Source organism: Hyperoodon ampullatus, assembly GCF_949752795.1.
Source record: "Hyperoodon ampullatus genome assembly, chromosome: 10".
NCBI classification, from domain to species: domain Eukaryota; kingdom Metazoa; phylum Chordata; class Mammalia; order Artiodactyla; family Ziphiidae; genus Hyperoodon; species Hyperoodon ampullatus.
In genome coordinates, this window is record NC_136923.1 from 9,510,722 (window position 1) to 9,535,451 (window position 24,730).

A 24,730-nucleotide genomic window follows, 5' to 3' on the forward strand; every position below is an offset into this window, starting at 1 on the left:
AAAGAGGGCATTCAAAAACAAACAGTGAACTGAGGTACAACATTGGATGGCAAAGTGCAAAAGTCCTCACAAACTGTACAGAAAATTTCAAAACCTTGCAGCCTGGAAGTACAGACATAGAAAGACAGGTCAGCCCCAAAACAGTCACTAAGGCTCTCAAAGCTTCACCCTAAAGAGCCTAGCTGGGACTTGAGTCTCAACGCTCCCTTTGGTAGGGAAGGTCCAAAGTTGCAGCCAAGTTGGCAGTGCTGATGCCAGTGACTTATTAAGCCAAGATAAAGTAAGAATATTTCATAAAGCAGCTGTGTAGGACACTTGGATCCTCTATCATTGGTCTCCCAGCCGGGGATGCTTCTCCGGTGATGGGCAGCGGGCAGGACCAAAAGAGTCCTGTGCCAGGTTGGGTGACAAAATAACTGAGAGTCTTCCTCCTCCAGGGTTCCATGGAATGGAGAAGGTTAGATAACCAGATTATTATAACTGACATACTTCTTTTTTGCAGCAGGGCCTGAAAGACAAATGTGAAAGAGTCAGTCGTGACAATGACTCCATTTGCAAAGGTAGAAGCAGAATTAGATCTATGATGACTTGGGTGCCAGGGCAAGATGGGACAATGCAAATCGTGCTGGATTTCTTTGACTACTTGTAGGATTTTGTCCACTAAAATCTGCTGTGCCCAGCAATTCTCAAACCATCTGGGTTGTCTATTCTGAAATATCTCCAACCTCCTTTTTTAATGGTCCGTACCGTGAATAAATGTATCAGTCCGTGTCATGCTTTCTAATTAGCTCAAAGGACCCACCCATGTTGCAGTAAATTTCCTTTTGTGATCTTCTCCCAGACCTTCGCATAATAAATGGCCTTTGCTTGGCAAAGGTCTGTCCTGGGTCACTGGAATTAATTTAGGTTGGCTACAGATTAGACCAACCAGAGTGCCTTCTCTGGTTCTGATTTACACAATCAAATTACTATAGGTTGACTTTTATAGTGTTCTCATCAGTAAGTTGTAAATGGTAATTTGCAGAATTGTTTCCATCAAGGTTTGAAGCTTACTTAAATCTGCCCAGAATTTCAACATGCACAGGCTACATTTGTTTTTCTTAAATGTACACTACTTTCTTTTTCTATTTGATATAGCGATTTCAGGACTCATCTTCACGCACTCCCTCACTTATTCATTTATTTATTTTATTCAGGTATGTGTCAGCTGCCTACCATATGGCAGACAAGAGGCGAGGCACTGGTGAGCAGCTGATGAGTAAATCAGACCCTTTCCTGTCCTGTGCTGGAAATAAAGACACCAAGATCCCAAGGTACATTCCTGCTTTATGTTTTAGTTCTCTATACCTGCTGTCATGAGACATGCTTTGTGGTTTTGCATCAGCTTCTGTTGGACACAAATAACCATCATGTAGCATTTACTGATGACTTTACTTACTGTTCTTAGGTTCTAAATTCTGTTGTTCACTTAACACAAACAAGTTGCAAGAATTCTTCGAGAACTCTTTTTTTAAAAAATATATTTATTTATTTATTTGGTTGTGCTGGGTCGTAGTTGCACAGGCAGGTGGGATCTAGTTCCCTGACCAGGGATTGAACCCGGGCCCCCTGCATTGGGACCGTGGAGTCTTAACCATTGGGCCACCAGGGAAGTCCCCAGAACTCTAAGTAGGGATTTCTGTGTGAATTTAGAGACAGGGAGAAGCCACAGTAACATACTAGGAGAGGGTCTGTATCTGAACTTTGAGAAATGCAGCCAGTATGTTACAGAAGTATATACAACAAGACTGATCTTAGGTTCTGGATTAAATATTGAGACTCTCCTTCTGACAAATTCTGGTTTGAAGATGTAGGCTCATTTCTCTAGTCAATCATGTTCCATTTATTAACTAAAATTAGAATGACAATATTATGTTATTGTATTATTATATCTTATATATATTATAATTATATGAAGTTGAGGGTCTCCTGGAAAATCCATCATGAGACTGGTCACTGTGCGTCCTCAGTTGATAAATGCATGGCTTCATCAATGCCTCGGTCTTCTAAGAAGGTTCTCATTGTTATCACAGCCTTCGTTGTCTTCTGTGATATGCTTGGTTTGAGGACATGTAGGAAAACTTTCTAAAGATTTTTTTTTTTTTTTAACCCTGAAGTCTATTTACAGTGTTGCAGCTAGAGAACCCCAGCTTGACAGTTGCAAGAAATAGTCACAGCATGCCTTGTCAAATGCCAACATAGTAATTATCCTCAGGACAAAGGGGAGAAAAACAAACACAAAACCCAGAAGCTTATCCTGACCTAAATATCTAAGACAACCTCTACTGCATGGTTAATTAAGATTATTTTCTATATAACCATAACTGTCTAGTGAAAAAAGCCAAACGTATTTGAAATTCCTCAAACAGTTTACTTTAAAACACCAGTTACTCAGAAAGAATCTTTGTCGAAAGAGTAAGAAACCTAGAAAATATTGTCCATGAATTGCAAATCTGAGCATTTGTTTGCATTAAACTGTAATCAAGATGAGGTTATATTTAAAAAAGAAAACTAGAAGTGATGATAATACCGGGAATTCACTGTTGTTTGGCATGGATTATCTTCTTGTGTTCTCTGGTAACCTTGAGATGAGGGCTGATGATGCTGCATTTGGACTCACCTGAGTCAGGGTCTGATTCAGCTCTAGCGCTTACTTGAGATGTGACCTAGACTGGTCCCATGACACTGAACTTCTCTGAGCCTTTGTAAAATAGGTAGAATAATTGTCACCCTGCAGGTTGTTAATGGCACAAATGTATGAAATATCCTAGTTTCTCATCTGATAACATAATGCATAGATGTATTTTTATTTTTATTTTTTTTGCGGTATGCGAGCCTCTCGCTGTTGTGGCCTCTCCCGTTGCGGAGCACAGGCTCCGGACGCGCAGGCTCAGCGGCCATGGCTCACGGGGCCAGCCGCTCCGCGGCATGTGGGATCCTCCCAGACCGGGGCACGAACCCGCGTCCCCTGCATCCGCAGGCGGACTTTCAACCACTGCGCCACCAGGGAAGCCCCATAGATGTATTTTTAAATTACAAAGTTCTGTATAGATGATTAGCCCCAGTGCATGCTTTCTTTGCAGAACAGCTGAGAGACATGGCAGCAAAATGATAATGGAGTTGTGTAAATCCTAGAATGACAATTTCTTTCTTTTCCTTTCTTTTTTCTTTTTTTTAAGAGCAGAGAAAGGTTTACTGCAGGGCCAAGCAAGGAGAACGGGTGGCTCGTGCTCAAAAACCCCGAACTCCTAGAATGGCAATTTCTGTACGTTTCAGAGCACTGACCGACATATTGGAATGTTTATTTTTAAACCATTGTAGCCTTATGAGTAAATAAAATAAGTGTCTGTGGCCTCTGATAACTCTATTTATTTGAATAGCACTGTAGTTTATGGCCTAGGAAAGAAAATTGCTTAGCTCTAAATAGTCGTGCAGTGAAATACCCTCTAAGGAAATAGGCTTTTTATTGTTAAATAGCTACAATTTTTTTCTTTTATAAAATTGTAAGTTTCAAGGAACAGTAGGAATGTAAGGCATGGTCCCTATTGAATTTTAAGAATTATCTTTATCAGAAGTTCTCAAAGCAAGGGATCTTGAAGAGTTGATGTTTACAGTGAGGCAGTGCTGTGGACACTGGTTTCTGGAATGAATTACTAACACACCCTTGCTAGTTAAGAAAGGTCAGACCTTCCAACTTATTCTTGGCGTTTTGTCAAAATCAAGCTCAATTAACTTCAGTGAATTAGTTGTTTTCTCTTTAATTTTCTCTGAGCCTTTTTGTCCCACAAAAATTTCTCAAAGTGTGTTCTGTGAAGTGCTTGTCACTCAGATTATAGGAAGTGAAGGATAAAAGACAAAAATGGAGAAGAACTTGAGTCTAATGGATATTGTCAGAAACACTGAATTATGGGAAACAGTGAATAAGTAAAATTTAATAGGGCTCTTTTCTGTACTCCATATTTAATTTCTTATTTTTTAAATAACAAGGGATTCTATAGTTTAGTAACAAAGACTATGTGTTTTCCTGAGCTATTTAAAAAATTTTATATGTGTGTGTAGCTATGTACTTATCAAGTGTGTATGTGTGAAGTGATTCAAACAGCTATAGAAGGTGAACATAATATATCACAGCCTCCAAGATAAGATTTTAACATATTGACATCTTTGCTCCACGTGCCCCTCCATCCACCTGGGGGAAATAAAGCAGAGAGGAAGCCACCCGGGCACCCCCCAGACATCCCCATCCCCACTGCCCGTCTTCTCCTGCCCCTCCCCCCCACCAAGGCTACCATTCTCATATTGGTCTGGGTCCTTCCCAATGTGGTTTCATACCACTATTGTGTTGTTGCCCATAAACTATAGATAGGCATTGCTTTGTGTTTTTTACTAAATATCCACAAAAATGGTATCATTCTGCCCATAGTCATTCACAAACTGTTTTTCATATAACTTTGTGGTTTTAAGATTTATTTATGTTGATTTTTTTTTTTTTTTTTTTGCTGTACACGGGCCTCTCACTGTCGTGGCCTCTCCCGTTGCGGAGCACAGGCTCCGGACGCGCAGGCTCAACGACCATGGCTCACGGGCCCAGCCTCTCCGCGGCATGTGGGATCTTCCCAAACCGGGGCACGAACCCGTGTCCCCTGCATCGGCAGGCGGACTCTCAACCACTGCGCCACCAGGGAAGCCCTATTTATGTTGATTTGGTCATTGTAGTTACTGTAGAGTTTTCTTTTATCAACACGGAAAAGTTTCTCTAACTCTTTTCTTACTGATGGACTCTACTTTCTGTTTCCAATAACAAACAATGCTAGTGTCTGAAAAACAACATCAGTTACAGAGTTAGGTAACAAAGCTATAGACCAGGAGAAATTATTTGCTACATATTTAACTGACAAATGATTGATACCCCAAATTTTTGAAATGTATCAAAGACAACTTAATTTAAAAAGGAAGGTATAAAAAGGTAATTTGTAGTGAGGAAGAACAAATGAAAAATGCTCAACCTCATCAATTTGAAAAATACAAATTAAAATCATAAGAAGATAGTATTTCATGCCCGTATCCTTACAAAATAAAAACGTGTGCCGAGGCCATGAATTGGTGAGGGTGTGAAGAAGTCGACATTCTTAGGCCACACTGGTGGAAATGTAGATTAGTAAGATCACATGGGAGACATGTTTGGAAGTATCTAGAAAGGTGAAGATAGTCATACCATGGACTCAGCAATTGCCTTAACTGGTTACCTCCTGCTCTTTTCTTGGGTTGTAGTTTCCCAAAGTCACTTTCTCCAGGGAGCCTTTCCTGACCCCCTGAATTCAAGCCAGGTGTCGCTGCTCCTCTTTCGTGGCCTTTCTATTTTTCCTTTGTCATCCTTTACACAACCAGGGTGCATCACTTTTTCTCATGTTTACAACATTAGCTCTCCCAGGACCTTTTCTTCCAACTGCCTAGGGGAGTGTGTAATACATAGTCATTGCTCAATATTTATTACTATATGTAATAATTTATGTATTGTTTAGTGTGTGTTATTATAGAAGGGCCTCTGCTCTCTGAAGTACTTGTCAGCTCTACGAGGATCCTATGGGGGAAATAGACCACAAAAAATACGTGGGAACATCATGCACTTTGCCATCATTTTCTCTCCTCTCGGTGTCCCTGTGGTGCTATTATGTACAAAGCTAACCATTGTTATAGCTCCTCAGATTTCATTTGTAAGTTAAACCACAGCGCTCTTTTTTCCCACTTTAGCATCCAAGGAGGGCCACAATAGCCCAGCTAAAATTGAGAAATCAATTTTCAATTCTGCCATGAAAGGAGTCAATGAACATTTGTGTTTCTTTAAAAAACCTAATTGGTGCTTTAAGATGTAGAACGTCAAGCACAGGTTTACACCGTTCTTTTTTTTTTTTTTTTTTTTTTTTTTTTTTTTGTGGTACGCGGGCCTCTCACTGTTGTGGCCTCTCCCGTTGCGGAGCACAGGCTCCGGATGCGCAGGCTCAGCAGCCATGGCTCACGGGCCCAGCCGCTCCGCGGCATATGGGATCCTCCCAGACCGGGGCACGAACCCGTATCCCCCGCATCGGCAGGCGGACTCTCAACCACTGCGCCACCAGGGAGGCCCCTACACCGTTCTTAAAATATGCATTTAAGGCAAATATATAAAGTCTCTGTTTTGAGACAGCTTTCAGCTTAGCCAAGCTAATATCTGGGTAATTTGTTTGAGGCTGTATATGTTTTGCCTTGGAAAATAAAGATGCACTGAATTACTGCATCACAGATGTCTGCTTTTTCTTATTATGCACTTTGCCTGGGCATTGAAACACTTTTGTGTATTTGCAGTTTCAGTATATTATGGATCCCAGCATTCTGGAGCATATTATGGATGCAGCGCAATGATGCATCCAATATTGAAGCTGTGCGTCAAAGCCCTTCTTAAGGATAATGTTGTAAATAAGGCGATAGTGATAAAATAGTAGCAGAACAGTACTTAGTGATCACAGATGAAAAGCTGGAGCTAAAATCCCAGCCTTACTCTTTTGGGGCATCATCACCTGTTACCAAGAGTTCACAGTGTGCTAGTAGTTTGGCTAAATATCGGTGGCACAAAGCTAGGGAAAGATAGTCTGTATCCTGGAACATTTCCTGGTTCAGTGCAATTCAATACATATTTATTGAGCACCTACTATGTGTCAGACACTGTTATAGGCGGGGCGATATAGCTGTGTTACACTGCGGTGCAGTTCCTCCTTTGATGGCGCTTATATTCTACTACAGGAAGGCAGGTCGTTAAAAAAAAAAAAAAGAAAGAAAGAAAAGTAGATACAGCCAATTCTTATTATTCATAGTTGCTGTATTCTATGAAGTTGCTGTAAACACTGAATTAGTGAATACTAGACCATTGCTCCTAGGGGAGGCTCACAGTTTCCCGTGAGCCTCAGGTCACAACATTTTTGTCAACCAATCAATACGTGACCTTGTTGTATGTTTGTTTCTGTTTAAAGAAACTTTGTTTAACATCTAGTGTTGATTCATTACTGTTGAACTCATTGTCAGTAGGACTACAACCCATGCCTGAACAAAGCTTATCTCACATGTGTCCTTTTCTCTGTAAGGCACATCATACCCACCCTGCACTTAAGCAACACTAGACAGCACTCTGCCCAGTGTAAAATCACCCAAAGAAGTACAAAAATGTGAAATGCAGGTATTAAATAGACTGCAAAAACACACATTTTTTTGCACATGAGAGCTGAAACCCTTGTCGGCCTGAGCTTAGAATGTGTACATCCAGTGACAAATATGCTCTACATATGTCCACAAACAATTGCCAGAAAACACCACAGTGTTGGTTTTGGTGATACAAATCAGTCTTAGTGGGTAGGTGAGTTTGCAAATTGGGAACCCATGAATAATGAGGATCAACAAATGATGATGTCAGATGATCTCAGACTCCTGGGGAAAGGCTGCCAAAGGGGACAGAGAGGGATTGGGCAAAGGTCGCTGTCCTCAAAAAGGTGGCAGTTGAGGTTCAAAGGGGGATGTCATTTGAGCAGAGTTTGGAAGGAGATGAGAGAGAAGCTGTGCAGAACTTGGATCACAGAGCGAGGGCAGGTGCAAAGCCCCGAGGCGAGGCTGGCAGCTGACAGGCCGGGATGCTGGACAAAGAGAGTGAGCGGAAAGGTGTGCGGAGAACTCCAGCCCTGGCAGGAGGTGGTATCACTAACATGCGCACAGAGGAAGTGTGGAAAATCGTGCCTGAGGCCCTCAGGAGAGGTTTCAAAGTAAAGGGAATATGGAATCGTGCTTGAGCAGTGAATTGGAGACACTTCCCTGCCTGGGGACATGGGGGTCAGGGCACAGGTGTTGAACATTCCACCTGGAGGGTACCACGTTAGCTTTTGCTGTGAAGAAGCTGAGGGTTTAGAGAGAATAGCAAAAAGTTTGAAGAGTTCGGCCTGTACAGGGCTCATGCAGAGAAGAAAGAATGCCCGAAGAGATGGCAAGGGTATTTTATTCTGCATATAAGGTTCTGGATATTAGGATGAACTATGAGAATTCAGTGCCAATATGTGAAAGAAGGAGAGAGGGTTTCAACAGTAGCCTGAAGGATGGATTGGAAATGGGGTAGAGGTAGAGGATGGGAAGTGCAGGAAGGGAGATCAGCTTGGAGGTGATGGAGTGATTAGGATTGTGTTTGTGTTAGGTGGAATTCCAGGACAGTGCTACAGTGGGGTTCTTGATGAGGAAGCATCTCCTGGGGCCACGTTTGCCCTCACCACCACCATGCTCTCTTGGGGATGAGAACATAAGCAAGAGCCTTCTTGGCCATTGTCATGGGGAAGCATCCTTGAGACCTGAGCTATATTGTTCTTTTGTTTGGTTTTTAATTTGGGAGGTACTGTGTGTGACATGGCAGTCAAGTTCTGTTGAGTTTGGTTCAACTGACTCTTGTTTTGTGGCCGCAGATCATAGAGGACCAGTGGGCTCAAAGGAGAGGAAACCAGAGAAGACTCCTGACCTAGGCAGAGAAAAGAGATGAAGGAAACCTTAACTTTCCTTCCTTTCTTGGAATCCAGCTGAGCTTAACTTTGTGGGCAAAAGACAGGGCTTGAGAACTGAAGCTCTGTCCTGAGATAAAGATGGCTAGAGTATCCCAAGGACTGTATATTTGTGGGTCCTGGCTTTGGAAGATGGAAGGATTAGATTCTATGACAGGTAATAGAAATTAGGCGAAGCTTCACTTCACAACAACTATACAGCAGATGTCTACTAAGTGTTAAACACTAGTTGCTGGGGATACAGAGGGAATAAGACCTTCCCCTGTCCTCAAGGAGCTCTTGGTCTAATAGGCCAGATTCCCATAACTATGTATGTACACATACATATATAACAAAAAGAATGAAGGATGATAAGTCTTTGGTTTGAAATTAGTTGAAACTAATGACAGGGATCCTACTCATGTGTCTGTCTGACAGTCCTTAAAGCTTCTCCCTTCGGCTTTATGCTTTCTGCCAGGATTTTTTCTCCTTCCTTCTGAGATAAATGCAAAGTGGTGAGCAGCCTGGTATTCCTGGCCCGATCTGTTTCCTGGAGCATGAAAGCCCTCTGATCTTCATAGCTATAGGGCAGTTCTTCTCGTCACCCAGTCAAAGGCAATGGGAGAGTTGTTTATCATAGAGAATGGTCAGGAGTAATCACAACTATTAGTTGAAGGAAGAGAAAAGAGACTTTGTATTCAAATAAAAGGTGGATGGAACAGACCCCTAACCATTTCATGCCTGAGTAGAGACAGGGGCTTCTATTGAAGAAACTGAAGGAGAGCCCCAGAAACTGCTCGTGGCTGGGGTCTAATGTTAGCGAGCCTGCTTCTCTCACTCTGGGCTTCCGTTTCCAGTCACAACCACACAACCTGTGCTTGACGATACTCCTTCCATATTTTCCACCTTCATTGTTATCTACAGCAGTGCTTTCTCTCCTCCTTTTTTCTTATACATATTGCAAATCTGTTACTGTATTTTGTGTAGGGTGGATTGAGATTGGCATTGAAGGTTAACCCCTTTGATGCCAATCTCAATATTAGGTTCAAGGTGTTTAAGATTATTTAACAATCCCTAGGGAGATCTATCAAATTCCTTTTTTTTTTTTTTTTTTTTTTTTTTGAGTTACGCGGGCCTCTCACTGCTGTGGCCTCTCCCGTTGAGGAGCACAGGCTCCGGGTATCAAATTCCTAATTTTAAATTGACGGTTGACAGTCTTTCCTTCAGTGTATTCTGTTTGCCCTGAGGCTGTGTAATGGACCTGTCCACAGTGCCTGTTCCTCTTTGAACTCTTGGTCAGGTGACTTGGGATATAACGTGATGGATTCTAATAGGAGACTGGAATTCCCATTACTAGAATTCAGCAGGGGTTTGCGGAAGTGCGCTCTTACCTGGATTCAAGGCACTGGGTCTGGAGAGATTTGATGGGGAAGTTCAGGGTTGCCGTGTATGGGAGGGATAAAGAGACTGAAGCTAGGAGACTGGGGACTGAGTGTTGAGTGCTGTTAGAGGGTTACATTGAACTTGCTTAGACGTGGTAATGAGATAACGGTAAAGTTGGAGAATGTCTGCCTTCTGTGATGAACTGAAATATTTTGGAGTAATGTCTTGTGGTATCTGATATAACTGACTTTCAAATGGCTCAAGTCAAAAACACACAGATATATATGAATCCAATATAGTAAAATATTAACAGTGAGTATCTCAGTGGTGGCTTATACCACTACTCTTTCTACTTTTCTGAATGTTTGAAAAGTTTCACATCCAAAGTGAAATGTATGCTTCACAACTTTGCTGTGAAGTTGCCCTACCTTTATCTCATAATATCTGCCACCAAGAAGTAATACTCTCCAAGCAGTCATGTATCTCAGAGAAGAGATAAAAAAGAATTGCAGTACTTTCTGTGGCCTGGTGTAGAACTCTGACCATCCTAATTCAAGAGTGACCATCAAAATACCCACCAGAGTAAAAGGCAAAGGAGTGGGAAGATATAAGGACAAAAGAAATACAGGGATAACCACTAGTCAGCTGTATGACCTTGGGCAAGATACTTTAATCTCTCTGTGCCTCAGTTTCCTCATCTAGAAAATGGACATAATAATAGCATCAATCTCTAGGGTCCTTAGGAAGATTAAATGAGTTAATATATGTAAGACACTTAGAATGGGGCTGGGTATAATTTTACTCAATATATGTGGCTATGATTAGTCTTCCCTCTGGATGCACTTGGAGAATCTCTCTCACACTCATCACACTGACTCGTGTGCGCATATGCTTTTCCCTTGGAAGAAAGAGTTCCTTCCAAAGCAGAAGGTCAGGCTGCCTGTACAGGGAAACTAAATTAGTTGTTTGATTTTTGGATTCTGTTAGGTGTCAGCAACGATCCTTGAGGAGGTTTAAGGAGTTGTCAGAGCACCTAGTGCATTTCATCTGTTCACTGGAGAAGGAACCTGTCAAGTCATTGTCAACATGTTTCCACTTCCATCCGGTTGCACTGCCATCATTAGCTAGCATTTCATCTCTGCAGAAGTGTGATACTGAAATCTTGCACTTTGAGGGGTTGTATCGGTCAGCTGGAGGCAAAGGGGGAAGCTGGAGCTTGGTGTTTTCTGATACGGCAAAAATGACAGTTTCTTACTGTACTGACAGACTTGTACACATAATCAATGGCTGCCGCTACTCCCACACACAATCGATGTCATCTTCGTGCAATATCGGAACTGGTAATCATTGATTATAGGGATGCTTATTGTAGCCCCGTTAGACATTGGAAAGGGAATAGTTTGAAATAGCTACTTAAAGATAACTTGCTTAATAAGGGTAATGGTTAATATTTGTAGAGTGCTTGCCGTGCCTAGACATGGAACCAAGCATTATAGACAGATCATCTCATCAGTGGTCTGAGAAGATGCTTTCATTCTCCCCATTTTGCAGATGGGGAAAGAGAGGCACAGAGAGGTTAAGTGTGACTCCCAAGACCACAGAGCTGGATGAGCCAGGCCATTTGGCTCCAGAGTCCACGTCTGAACCACTGTGAACCCCTTCTTTTAATAGGCTTTGAGCTAGCTCATGTACTTATAGAAATTTCTAGAAAATGGAAGTACTATAAAGCAAGAGAGGGGAGAAAATGAGTGAGCAGGGTTTAATGACCTATAAGGTCCTTCCTGGTGGCCTGCTCTAGCATCCCTCTGATGCCCCAGTAAGTGAGAACTGAGAAAATGTAGTAGTGGGTTTTGAAAGGTGGAGAGCAGAGTTCTGTTCATAGTGGGTAGAATTTGCTCTTCTGAACACCCTTCTCCTTTCTCCCTGCCTCTGAGAAAGCTCACACCTGGAAATAGAATCTCATTTCTGTCCAGCACTGAGGCCTCTCCCTTCCAGCTGCTGATGAGCTATTGTACCTGGCAAGCTACAGGTTGCCAGCAGATGTCCAGAAACGAGTGTATATCAGTTCTCAATGGGACAAGAATTTGCTATATCTTGGGCCCTTGGATTTGAATCCAGGTTTCCGTTTAGCTTGCCATAACTTCTGCATTTGGACAATCTATGCATTGCTTCTCCAAAGACCAATTCAGGTAGGTGATGGATTGAAACATCCGTGGTAGGAGAATCCTTTGGCTGAATGGCTGACTCTTTTCGGTCTCTCAGGGGAAATAAATACACCAGCAGTTTCCAGACCTTCCATCCCTGTCTGTAGAATTCTCCAGTCAACCTGATTTTACCTTTCCAAATCTGCAGTCAGCAAGAGGGTTGTGCTTTGCCTCTGTCTACTGGCAAAGACATTAGTCTGATTTCAACTTCTTTTTTTAAGATCCAAGTTTTGGAAGTATTTTCTATACAATTTTTCTGATGATTTCAAAATGAAAATTCAAATTGGCCCACCTATAGTTCGTCCGTTTTTAGATGGGGAAGAGGAAACCAGTCAGCAATCAGCATTTTGAAAAGAGGGAAGGAAAAGAACGATCCATTTTCAAGAAATTAAGAGAATTCCAAGAAGATATCCAATATTCTAAATTTCCACACTTGCAGTCTTTCTGTGGTTAGCACCAGCAGCCTGAAAAATGAACCCAAGGCCATTTCAGAACTCCCATCTGAGCAAAAAAGATTAAATCATCCTCAGCACGCTTCACCAAATAAACAGAGTGAGATGATTTATTTTTGAAAATAAGAATTTCCACGGTAAGGAATGAAACAAAGAGAGTTTATCAGGTAACCCAAAGTCAACCAGAAAATTCAATTTGCCTTGAGCACCCGATTTCCCTTGCTCACTACTTAATCAGAGTGTTGCTAAATCAGTTTGAACTCACTCACTCACTTTTCAACCGGCGGTTTTGGTGTCCTGTAAATACAGCCCAAATATCAATTTCTGTAACAGAGCCGGCCGTAAAAATAAAATCATTCAACCCACGGGATTAGGGTGTCCAAGTGAACTATACTGTGTATTCAACTTGGACTGGGGCTATTAATGTCTTTCCATTTTGGTGTCCTCGGCAGTCAGTGAGCAAACCCAGGCAATCACAGCTCTTTCCGTTCCCTATATTGCCTTTTACAGAAAACCCTACAGATGCTTTCTACTTCTTAATATATGCCCCAGGCTTTGAGATGTTGACCCGTAAAATACTAACTATTAGTATTACTTTCGTGGGAAATGGTATTGGATAATGGTCGATTTCCAGACCCTCATTCATATTCTGAAAAGTATTATTTTCTCTGTGGGCAGAAGAAATGGAAATGAGGGCAATAAATGTATCCCAGACCTTGGGTAGTCACGGCATGAGCGTGGGGAATTGCTGGCCAAAGGAGTAGGTGTTTTAGAACGGACCATAAAAAGGAGACAGCTTGTGTGTCGTTAGCGAGATGCAAATGGGCGGGGGGTATGTCCATCCTGCATGTCTCTCAATTAGGAAACCATTCCCCTACAGCATGTTGGAAATCTCTCTATTGGCCAAAGTTCCAGACTTTGGAACCAGACTTTGGGTTTTTTCCGATACTCTGGCACGCAGCACACAGGATGGATTCCTTGGAAGGGGAGGGTCTGGTGGTACAAAGGAAGGTACTAGTCAGGAATTCAGCGGGGAGGAGTAACACTGCAGAGGGGAACCTGGCCTAGGGGAGGGCACTGAGTTCCTGCAGTTCCTTTGTAGGAGGAGGTAGAAATAGCAAAAGGAGGAAAGGACACGCACGCGCACACACGCGCACACACACGCAGATAAAATGTAGTGGGAGGTGAAGAAAAATGGAGAAACAAATGATTTAAAAATTAAAAGAGGGCTGAATTTGTAATCTCTGAGTTATATCTTCCTTCTCTCTGTGTATGCAGCATGTCTGTGAGGGACATGGTAATAAATGAGACTCTGGAAGCGGACTGGGAGTCTGAATCCCTGCACTGACACTTACTGTGTGACCTTGGGTAGGCTGGTTAACCCCTCTGTGCTTTAGTTTACTTAACCGTTCTCTGTGAATACCAGTAGAAGCTATTCATTGAGGGGTTCTGAGGATTCAGTAACACTGACACTTCGGCATCATTTCATAAGCATTTGCTCTTATTATGACGTCAGTTCCTGATGAACATTCACGTGGCCTTCTGTCTCCTGTGTTGCTTTGCTTTGTCAGAGACACAGTGGGAGACAAGGTATAGAAATAAATTATTTCAATTTTAAGAGAAGTGCTACCCATTTAATAGGAATGCTATGATGAATTCCTTTGTAAACTCATTTTGGAGCCATAAGGGGTTCCGACGTTTGGGTTTACTTACCAAGGGACTGTATATTTGGGTTCTGGACGGCTCTTTGCTTGTATTCTCAACCTTTGGCATGTGTGGTGTTTGACTTTGCAAGTTAAGCCACAGTGTGGTGTTGGCTTTTCTGGCTTGGGCAGCTGAAGAGCATCTCTGGAGCATCCTCCCCACAGAAGCTCTGAGGGTCATGTGTTGTTAGAGCAACTTGAACGTTTATTGAGATTTAACAGGAAACAGTTTACGGAGCCCCGAGCTGGTGGGTTTGGCCTCTGTAAGTGGCCCTAGGATCCTCTCCATTCCATCTCAATGCCACCAACCTCCCAAGGAAGTTTGGTACCATTTCTAGGTCTTGCATAGACCCCAAGGGGTAGAGCTTCCAGAGCTTATTAGAAAGATCAGGCTCTTGAGAGTGTGGCAGTTTTGATTTTTGTCTTCCCACAAGCCCAGAGGTGGGAGCCCAGGGCCAACTTCCTTCTTCTGTGGCTTCTCTTACTCTTCCTCCACGTGGCCCAGAGAAACCAGACCAGGGGCTGCTGCTGAGGGTGAACAGGGGAGCTAGTTCTTTGAAGAAGCACCTCACTGTCTTGTGCTTTCCCCACCTCCAGCTTTTTTTTTTTTTTTTTTTTTTTTGTGGTATGCGGGCCTCTCACTGTTGTGGCCTCTCCCGTTGCGGAGCACAGGCTCCGGATGCGCAGGCCCAGCCGCTCCATGGCATGTGGGATCCTCCCGGACCGGGGCACGAACCCGTGTCCCCTGCATCGGCAGGCGGACCCTCAACCACTGCGCCACCAGGGAAGCCCTCTGCCTCCAGCTTTGACAAAAGGAATTTTCCATGTGCTGTGACCTCAGTTTGAACATAAGGGTTGATGATAAAGACCCAGCTAAGAGTAAGCAATCTGTTGCCCTGCTGTTCTGGTAAGCTCTACACACAGATTGCCCTTAGGGACGTTGCAGGGAATCCAGCTGATGATCATGTCGCCTCCATCTTTGTCACCAGCCATCACCCCTTTTTCATTCAAAGATAAGGAAAATATTCTCCCTGCTCTGAAAGATTTTATTGTCTGTCTGTAATCTTTAATCCTTCTTATTTAATCATGGTCAACTAAGTCATTATCCCTGCAGCGAAAATAGTATTGTCTTGTTACAGTCCCTTAAGTTGAATAGCATGCAATGCCATCTCTGAGTACCCGTAATACTGACACTGAATGTGTGGTGTATCAGGCTCTGAGAACATTAAGATGCCTCCTTGGAAGTGGGTATTGACCATATTTAATGTGCTGGAATCACTCAGCGGATATAGCCACTTAACTACTTTAGTAAATTACGTCATGGTTCTCCATAAGACTCATTCACCTAAGGAAGTATATTTACTGCCACACAAAGCAGTTGGGTCACAAGTAACGCTTACAGCTGAAGCAATTTATGTGTATATTCAGAATTGCTTAGACACTTCCCAAAAGATTTCAAAGGAAGGGTATGTGGTATTTTTCTAATTCCTTTAGGTAGAGATTCATTGTCTACCTGTCCCCTCCTCCACCCCCGCTGCCCCTAAACACAGTTTCTTTTAGCTTACAAGGAACTTTTTTTAAAGAAACAGCCTTCTTGTAAACGTCTTTTAAATTTGAAAACATTTTTTCTCAAAAAGATTATATAAATTAGTACGAAAAATACAGAAAGGAAACGACAGGATTGACCACAAAACAAATGAATAAAAAGCAGAATCAGCGCTTAAAGCCACAGTAATTGATGCATAGTATGAATTCCAGTCAAGTTGTGGTCAGTCCGCTAGCTATTGGGGTTTAAATACTGAACGTACATGTTCTGCTGCTCCAGTCCTTAGGAAATTCAGAATACCACAGTCGGGGAGGGGTTGGTACGTGATATCCATTTACTTAACCGTAAACCAGTTTTGGCTGAAACAAGTTCCGTTCCCAATAAAGTGGAACAAGGAACCAGCATATTGGAAATCATACTGTCTCTAATTTTTAGGTGATCTATGTTTGTTAGGGCCGTGTGTGTAAACTTCTACAATTGAGAGTATCAGCTTAATCCATGGAAAAAGTGTCCAGTCTCTACAGATTGGATGTGAAGCACTTTGACCCTTGAATATCCGGATCAAACTTGGCTCAGATATTGGTAGAGAGGCTTGCAAAATTCCCTGTTGGGCCATTCAGTGACAATCCCTTTAAAACCCACAGAAGCAGAAGGAGAGAGAAAGAGATCATTTCTCTCTGAAAAGGAAAGGCATGTTTGTGGTCCTGGGAGAGCCTTGAATGCCCATGTTTTTGGCAAGGAGAAGCTTGGGTTCAGCCATTGCTTTGGCTGGGAATAGAAGCCGCCAGCTGGGTGGCTGTTCATCTGCTGTTGGCTTGGACCCAAGATCGATGTAGCATTTTTCCACCTGCAAGTCTTCGTTGGTGGGAGCAAAGCCGTGCGCCAACACCATCACCTCCACTGGATGATGTTAGCTGTGGCTTGTGATGTGTCTCTTTGGACTTGGGAATAAATGGACTTAGTTATAGCCTTTCAGGATCCAACCAGTTCTTCAGCAGAGGAGTTTCTGCACAGAGGGAATGATGTGTTGGTGACCCTTGGCTGGTGCAACCAGACTGCAGAGTAGATACTCAAGTCAGCATGAGGCAGATTGGGAGAGCAGACTGGTGCCAAAGTGCCCTTTTCAAACTCTGATGTGCCTGTGAATCACCTGGAGATCTTGTTAGACTGTAGATTCTGACCCAGTTAATCTGGGATGGAGCTGAAGCTTATGCATTTCTAACAAGCCCCAGGCGATGCTGCTGTTGCTGACCCACTGACCAGACGTTGACTCTAGCAAAGCATCAGAGACATTTCTGGAAATGTACATCCCTGTCAAGTTCTGTATATCACACCTGACCTTGATGGCACACACAATTAGAAGGAGAACTGGCACTTTACACGAGACTATGCAAATCATCAAAGTTGGTAGAACAGAAACGGACCCAGGTCGGATTTCGATCTTCCGTTTGAGATACCCGAATGGTTGCCACAGTTCTCTATTCTTTGCTAGAGAGGTTTAAAGAGAATCTGTGCAAGCCTCCTGTCCCCAAGTCTCCTTTGTATCATAAAGTATTCAGAATAAGTCCAGGCTTTCTGGATGGCACAGATTGGTGGAGGGTTTTGTTTTGCATCCCGGCTTCATTCACTACATAACCTTGGCAATACACGCTCATTAAAATGAGACTCAGAAATACAGAAATGCGTGCTTAGATGAGATTGGTTTCACCTGCCTTCCAATTCTGCATCACAAGACTGACAACAGAGGCTCCCTCTGCTTAGTTCCAGGGGGAAAAAAAGGAAATATTGGGCATCGTTTTCAGAAATGCCCTTCTTTGTGTCCAGATCAGCTTCTTGACCAAGTTCACTTCCCAGGACCTAGGCAGTGGAGGGGGATGGCTCAAGAAAACCCACAACCAAGGAAGCAGCGTCCATGGCCCATTCTACTACCCACGCCGCCTAGGCACAAACTCCATTCTGATAGTTTTCTTTCTTGAACAGTTTGGATAATCATGATGCCCTTGTCATGCATTATTCTGGGAACTTTATTTATCTCCAGTCCTGAAACTATTCTATTCTCTGCACCAGCTCTTGTTTTTGCTATTTTACATGTGAGAAAACAGCAGTTCAGATCAGGTAACTCTTTCAAGGCCACAGAGGAAATGAGAAGTCGAGATGGAATTCACATTTGTAAGTGCTCCAGAGCACTTACTAAACTCTTCATGGCCACTTGGGCTCCACACGGGGGCATGTTAATGGGTTGAGTTGTGTCCTCACAAAAAGATACATTAAGTCCTAACTCCCAGTACCTGTAAACGTGACCTCACTGGAAATAGGGTCTTTGTGAGGGAGGATCCAAGAGAGAGAATGGGTGAGAGAGGGAGGGAGAGGTAGAAAAAAGATGGGGGGACAAGGAGGTGGTGGTGTCCTAACAATAGACCCTTATGCTGAGTTCAGCCCAGGGGGTCACCGATGTGGGGCTTCAGCCCAATGTATCTGATAAATGGTATCAAGTCTAAACATTCCATAAGTACTATTTCATATAATACACACACACACAAACAGTGAGAAAGATGTCTTCCATTGTTTTCATTTTATAAATGTGAAAATCAAGGCCTAGAGAGGATAACTTGCCCCAAGCCACCAGGTAGTAGAAAATGGAGCCCGGAGTCCCATCTGTCTGATGCTTCCGTCTCCTGTCCCCGTGTGGTGGGCAGGAAGGCTTGTCCACTTGGGGAGACTGAGGCTTTCCTGCAGAGCCCATTAAGTCAGAGACAGGAGCTCTGGATACTGTGTGGTCTCCTGGGACTTGATCATATGTCAGCAGGATAGAAATGCTCATTTTAAGAAAGTCACTAACTGCCAAAGGCTTGAAATCTTCCCATGCACCTGCTCTGTTATTTAGTTATCATGTAACTCATGTAGTTGCAGAAAGAGCAGGAAGTAGATGGGCTGTTTCTGTTCTCGCTGTTTTAATAACATATTAAAAAAATCTTGGAATGACTTGCCAGTTTATGCTTTGGTCTTAGTTGTGGCACGTGGGATCTTTCATTGTGGTGCACGGGCTTCTCTCTAGCTGTGTCCTCTGGGTTTTCTCTTCTCTAGTGTGGCGTGCGGGCTCCAGAGCATGTGGGCTCCCTAGCTGAGGCGTGCGAGCTCGGTAGTTGTGGCACATGGGCTTAGTTACTCCCCAGCATGTGGGATCTTAGTTCCCTGACTAGGGATGGAACCCGCATCCCTTGCATTGGAAGGCAGATTCTTTACCACAGGACCACCAGGGAAGTCCCCATACCACACTCTTGACAGCACCCTTAGAAGAGACGACTGTTACAAGTTCTGCTTCTACCTAAAACTCTGCCCTCATTCCCTTCCACACACCCACTCCCTCTTTACAGTAGCCTTCTTGCCATTCTGGGGCCTGCCAAACTTGTACCTTCTGCAGGGCCTTTGCACTTGCTATATGCTCACTGTACACTTGCTTCCTTGAATGTCTTCCCAGAGATCTTTGCATGGCTGGTACCTTCTCATCATTCAGCCTCATCTCCAGTGTCACTTCCTCAGGGACATCTTAACTAAAATAGCAGGACTTCCCTGGTGGCACGGCGGTTAAGAATCCACCTGCCAATGCAGGGGACACGGGTTCGACCCCTGGTCTGGGAAGATCCCACATGCCGGAGAGCAACTAAGCCCGTGCGCCACAACTACTGAGCCTGCACTCTAGAGCCCGCGAGCCACAACTACTGAAGCCCACGCGCCTAGAGCCCATGCTCTGCAACAAGAGAAGCCACAGCAATGAGAAGCCCGCGCACCGCAACAAAGAGTAGCTCCCGCTCGCCGCAACTAGAGAAAGCCCGTGTGCAGCAACGAAGACCCAACGCAGCCAACAATAGAAATAGAAATAAATAAATTTATAACTAAAATAGCAACCCCTACCCACACTATCTCCATATGCTGCCCTAATGATTTTCTGCAAACATATCCTTTATTTGCCTCTCGTTTCCACTAAAACAGAAGCCCCGCATGGGTAAGGATTTTTCATAGATGCCGTTGTGCCCGAAACTTAGGAAACACTCACCAAAGATGTCTTGTGTGAGTAAATGAAATTGGGCAGCCACAACAATAATGACAAAAAAAATGTGAGAAAGACAGGAACAGGGCACTGGGGATGAATAGGAAGGACATTCCAGTCTTAGATCAGATAAATGCTTGGAAAACATGACAGTAAGGAGAGCACTGAAGCCACGATAAGGCTCAGGTTGAAACACGTGAAGAAGGAGGATTCTTGGCAGAGAGAGTAGTACCTTTGAGGGACTAAATATTGTTCAGCGTGAATGGGGGAGTTGGGAGAGATGAGGGTGAGATCGTGTAAGGGTTTTGCCCCCCAAGATGATGAGGCTGAACAAACACATCCTACACAGTGGACAGAAGCCTGAGCCAAGGGAAGGAAAAGGGCCCAGGATCTTCTGATACGTGTTGCTTATCTAGCAGGACCAACACCCCAGCTGCCCTCCCCCCTGTCATTTTAGATGCTGTCTGGTCTGGAATATTCAGTTGTGCTCAGGTTTATCCCTTGGGTCTGCGGCTCTGGTTGGCATCCTGAATTACTCCTTGTGGCACCGTCTGGCAAGGACCCAGGAACATGAGTGACAAGGCAAAACAAGGCACCCTGAAATTACCTGTAATGAAAATGACTGGTAATCTCCAGTGATTACTGTGTCTGTGAGTGACAGGGGTGTACTTTGTGCAAAACCTTTTGCTGCAGCAAAATGGGTCCCAGGAGGTTTTCAAGTTTGAGAGTCTTTTTTTTTTTTTTTTTTTTTTTTTTTTAATGAAAATAGCTTCAGATCTTTGGCATCTTGCATTCTTTTGCCCAGATAATGAAGGTGATTATGGTTATTTAAATGTACTTTATAAGGAGATACACTGAACCTCTTTTAAAAATGTACACCCAAGTTAGAATGCATGCAGTAGCATGATTCTTATACTATAGCACAGTGGGTCAGCATTTAGAATCCAGAGGTCCCTTCCCAGGGTTTGTCTGGATTCTTAGAACACACACAGGTCACAGAGAAAAAGGGAGCTTGGGTCAGGCAGAAGGGAGCAGCAATGTGCATCCAAAGGCTGGAATATGGGTAGTGAAAGTAGGACCCACCTGGTCCACCTGCATTGACCTATTTACTGCCGTCTATGGATGCCAGCTCCCTGTTGTGAAGAAAAGGGGTTCAGAAATCATAGGGAGAACCCCACAGACTAAGTTTCTCCAAACCAATGCAGGGAGTTTGAGAAACACTGAGCTGCTTACTGAAAGCAGAAATTTTCAAACTTGTTTCGATCCCAACTTGAATGAATCCTACTTGGGAAGCCAAAATATATACCAGAGGATGGAGCAGTTGCTCTGGTTGATACAGAGGGGAGGGCCCCACACAGCAGCCTCCACCCCCTTAGTCGCTGGGCTACTTCCTGATGGCTCTGTGCCATTTTGAGAATATATTTTGCAGTGTTAAAATTAGATGTAGTTTTTTATTATATATTATATATAATATAATTTATAATATATAATTAAATATATAATACATAATATTTATAATATTTATATTTTTATATTGATATATAAATTATGTGTAATTTTTTTTTCCTGAGAAAGAAAGGTTAACCTAATGCACTTCTACTAAGGCACACCTTGCCCCAGGTACCTTCTTGGGTCCATCGCAGGTTGCTCAGTGAGCTGGGGGATATTGTCCAACCCTAGGACATCAGGTGTCATGCAAATGAATGTTTTCCAACTTCCATTACTGACCTCAAACTCTCCATCCCAACTATGTCTGTCCCTCTCCCAGGCAAATTCCTTTGCTCCTGTGAATGAGGGTTTTGGGCTAGCCGTCCATACTCTGTCAACTTCCCATTCCTGTATCTATCAGCATAAATGGACCATGCTATTTCCTTTCTCTCTGTCTTACCCTACAGACCATACCCTTCCACCCTGTCAACTCCTGGTCAGTCTTTGAGACTCAAATCCAGTGTCACCTCTTCCTGGAAGCCCTCTCTTGTTTCCCTGGGCAACGTTAGGTCTCTTCTCTGCCCCTGTAGCACTTTGTGCTTCCCGTACAATCAGACATTCTACTGCCTTGTTGATTTGTAGCCATATTTGCTTACTATCTGTACAATTACTTGTTCACTGCTTTCCACATATCAAGTTTAAATAATTCACTTAAAAAAAAACCCCTAGATAACAATATACCTAAAAGCATGTTCTAACATTAAACAACAAACAAACAAAAAGCTCTGAAACCAGAACTAGATATATGTTGGGATTGAAGGTTAAAAAAAAAAAAATCAATCATTAATCAGAGATTTGGTGAGGCAAGTATAATGACAGAAGAAACTGTAAAATCCTATAATTCTGTGAAATTAACCAAGATAAATGCTCCCTGAGATTCCCAATTTTACAAACACCCCGAACTTCCCTTTTCTGAATTGGGAATTCATTAACAAGCTTGCTTTACAGATCGTAGAAAATAAGGCAGATTGAAACCTTTACAGTGATATGTTCTATTGTGGTGCTAACCAGGACTGAACCCTGCAGAGAACAAAGTTGCGTGGCAAGAGGGTCGAACCAGATGCATACAGCACAGGAACCCCCAGTCAGAGGCCACTTATAATGGTTCTATCTTAGAGAGCCTATAAGGAACGGAAAAGATAAAGGGAACTCAGAATTTCTGGGGCAGAGATAGCAAGAGTCAAAGTAGCTCCTGGGAATGCTTTGGAGGAATCTGGCCTAAATTTTTGGAAATTTCTGGTGACCATAATGGTTCCACCATCTGCTGCTATCTTTTAAGTAACATTTTCATCCTTCTTTAAAATTGATGGCTTCAATTTAAAAAAAAAAAAAGGGTGGAGTATCAGTGACTATGCCAACTTACCATGGTGTTTGTGATTTTTGCACCGTCATTTACACATTACGTTATGTCAGTCTCCATGGAAACTGCTAGACTTTATTGAGCGGCAGAGCGTCTGCAGTAATGGTGCAAAACAGGAAACCATCCTGTCTCTCTGTTTCCTTGTGTTTTTTCATCAGCTATATGAAGGGAAGATCTTAGAATCTGGCCCATTAACTGTAAGAAATGACTAAACCAAGAAACTCAGAATTTGGAGAAAGATGAAAATGCTGAAATGGGGACTAACTTCCCCTTTGGGCAATTTCAAAAACTGTACTTTTCCCTAGTTGACCACAGGAAGTAGGATTTTGAGGCCAGTAGGAGAAAACAGAGAAATTCTTAGAAGAAGCTTTCTATCTTTAATGATAACAAAACTAGTTCTGGGTGAGGTAGGATCTAACCTTGGTTCATATAATCTACTTTTTATAAGAAAAAGAGCATATTTCTACAAGTTTATCCTCCCATTTCAATGCAGTATTAACTTGAACTCCATTTCTACTGCTAGTGGCATAATCATCAGTTTTTGATGTTATTGACATATTATATAGTAAAGAATTTAACCTTTCCCAAAAAAGAGGTCCGACCTTTTGTTCTCAGCTCCTGGGATGTAATCTTTGTTTGCCTGGATGCCTCAGGCGAGCCAGATAGTAACAATGTGATGTGATTTAGGGTTGGGGCTTTGGGTCATGTGGTAGCAGTTGACCTGGAGACTGAGTTCACCCCTATGGGCAATCAGTGAGTCATCAGTGATGCAGATAAAATGGAGCCCTGATTAAAACTCTTAACAGTGAGGCTGGAGTGAGCTTCCTTGGTTGGCAATACTCTGTGTGTGTTGTGGTACATCCATGCATCTTGACTCCATCAGGGAGAGAACAGTGAAAGCTCCATGTTGGGCACTTTTCCTGGACTCTATGCTTCCTATGTGCTTCTTCTCTTACCTGATTTTAATCTGTATCCTTTTCCCGTGATAAACCATAACTTTGAGCATAACACCTTTCACTAAGTCTTTCTAGCAAATTATCAATCTGAGGGTGGTTTGGGGAATCTCCAAGCTTTGCATTTGGTGTCAGAAGTGGGGCAGTTTTTTTTTTTTTTTTGCGGTACGCGGGCCTCTCACTGTTGTGGCCTCTCCCGTTGCGGAGCACAGGCTCCGGACGCGCAGGCTCAGCAGCCATGGCTCACGGGCCCAGCCGCTCTGCGGCATGTGGGATCTTCCCGGACCAGGGCATGAACCCACGTCCCCTGCATCGGCAGGCGGACTCTCAACCACTATGCCACCAGGGAAGCCCAGAACTGGGGCAGTTTTGAGGACTGCTCCCTCTAAACATTGTAGCTGACCTAAACTCTTCACACACATATAAAGTATTACATAGAGTCACGCGTAAAATATATAGAGGTAGACATAAAGATATCTTCATAAAGCTCTCAGAACAATTGGCCTTGTTGTTGGAGAAATTGCCCTCCACTTCAGAGCACAGATAAGTGATCACAAGTGAAATTAATTGAATTCAGGTCCTACAGCTCTGTAAATATGGCACCAACCCACTTTGTTTTTCCATAACCAGGGCCAAAGAAGTCAATGAGTGTTTAGGTCAGCACTGCAGTCCAAGTCAGTGGGATGTCTTACGGGTGGAGAAGTAGAGTTGAAGGCCAATTCATCATCAAATCTTGTTGCTTTTACCTCTGAAATATTATCTCCTTTTACTTCTCTCCATCTTCATCACCACCTCTATAGTCAAAGCTAACATCATCACCTCAACCAGTGGAATATCTCCAAACTGAATTATAGATGGTTACATACAGCTATTGCTCCACACACCTGATGGAGTGATTTATTTTAAAAATATAAACCGCATCATTTGTTCTTTATATTCTCACCTTGTTTGCTTAAAACTCTTCAGTGACTCCCCATTGCTTTTAGAACAAAGATAAGGGTTTCTAATTTGTTC

General features: G+C 43.1%; 1 protein-coding gene across 1 annotated transcript in view; it reads right to left on the reverse strand.

Annotated features, from left to right (window-relative positions):
• Window positions 1-458: 458 nt before the first annotated feature.
• Window positions 459-24,730, reverse strand: part of GRM7 (glutamate metabotropic receptor 7) — a gene marked incomplete at both ends in the record, with an annotated part of 809,284 nt that continues 785,012 nt past the window's right edge. The window contains one exon of the mRNA XM_079713568.1: window positions 459-508. Coding sequence (XP_079569694.1) covers window positions 459-508 — 50 coding nt within the window. The remainder of the gene's footprint in view (window positions 509-24,730) is intronic.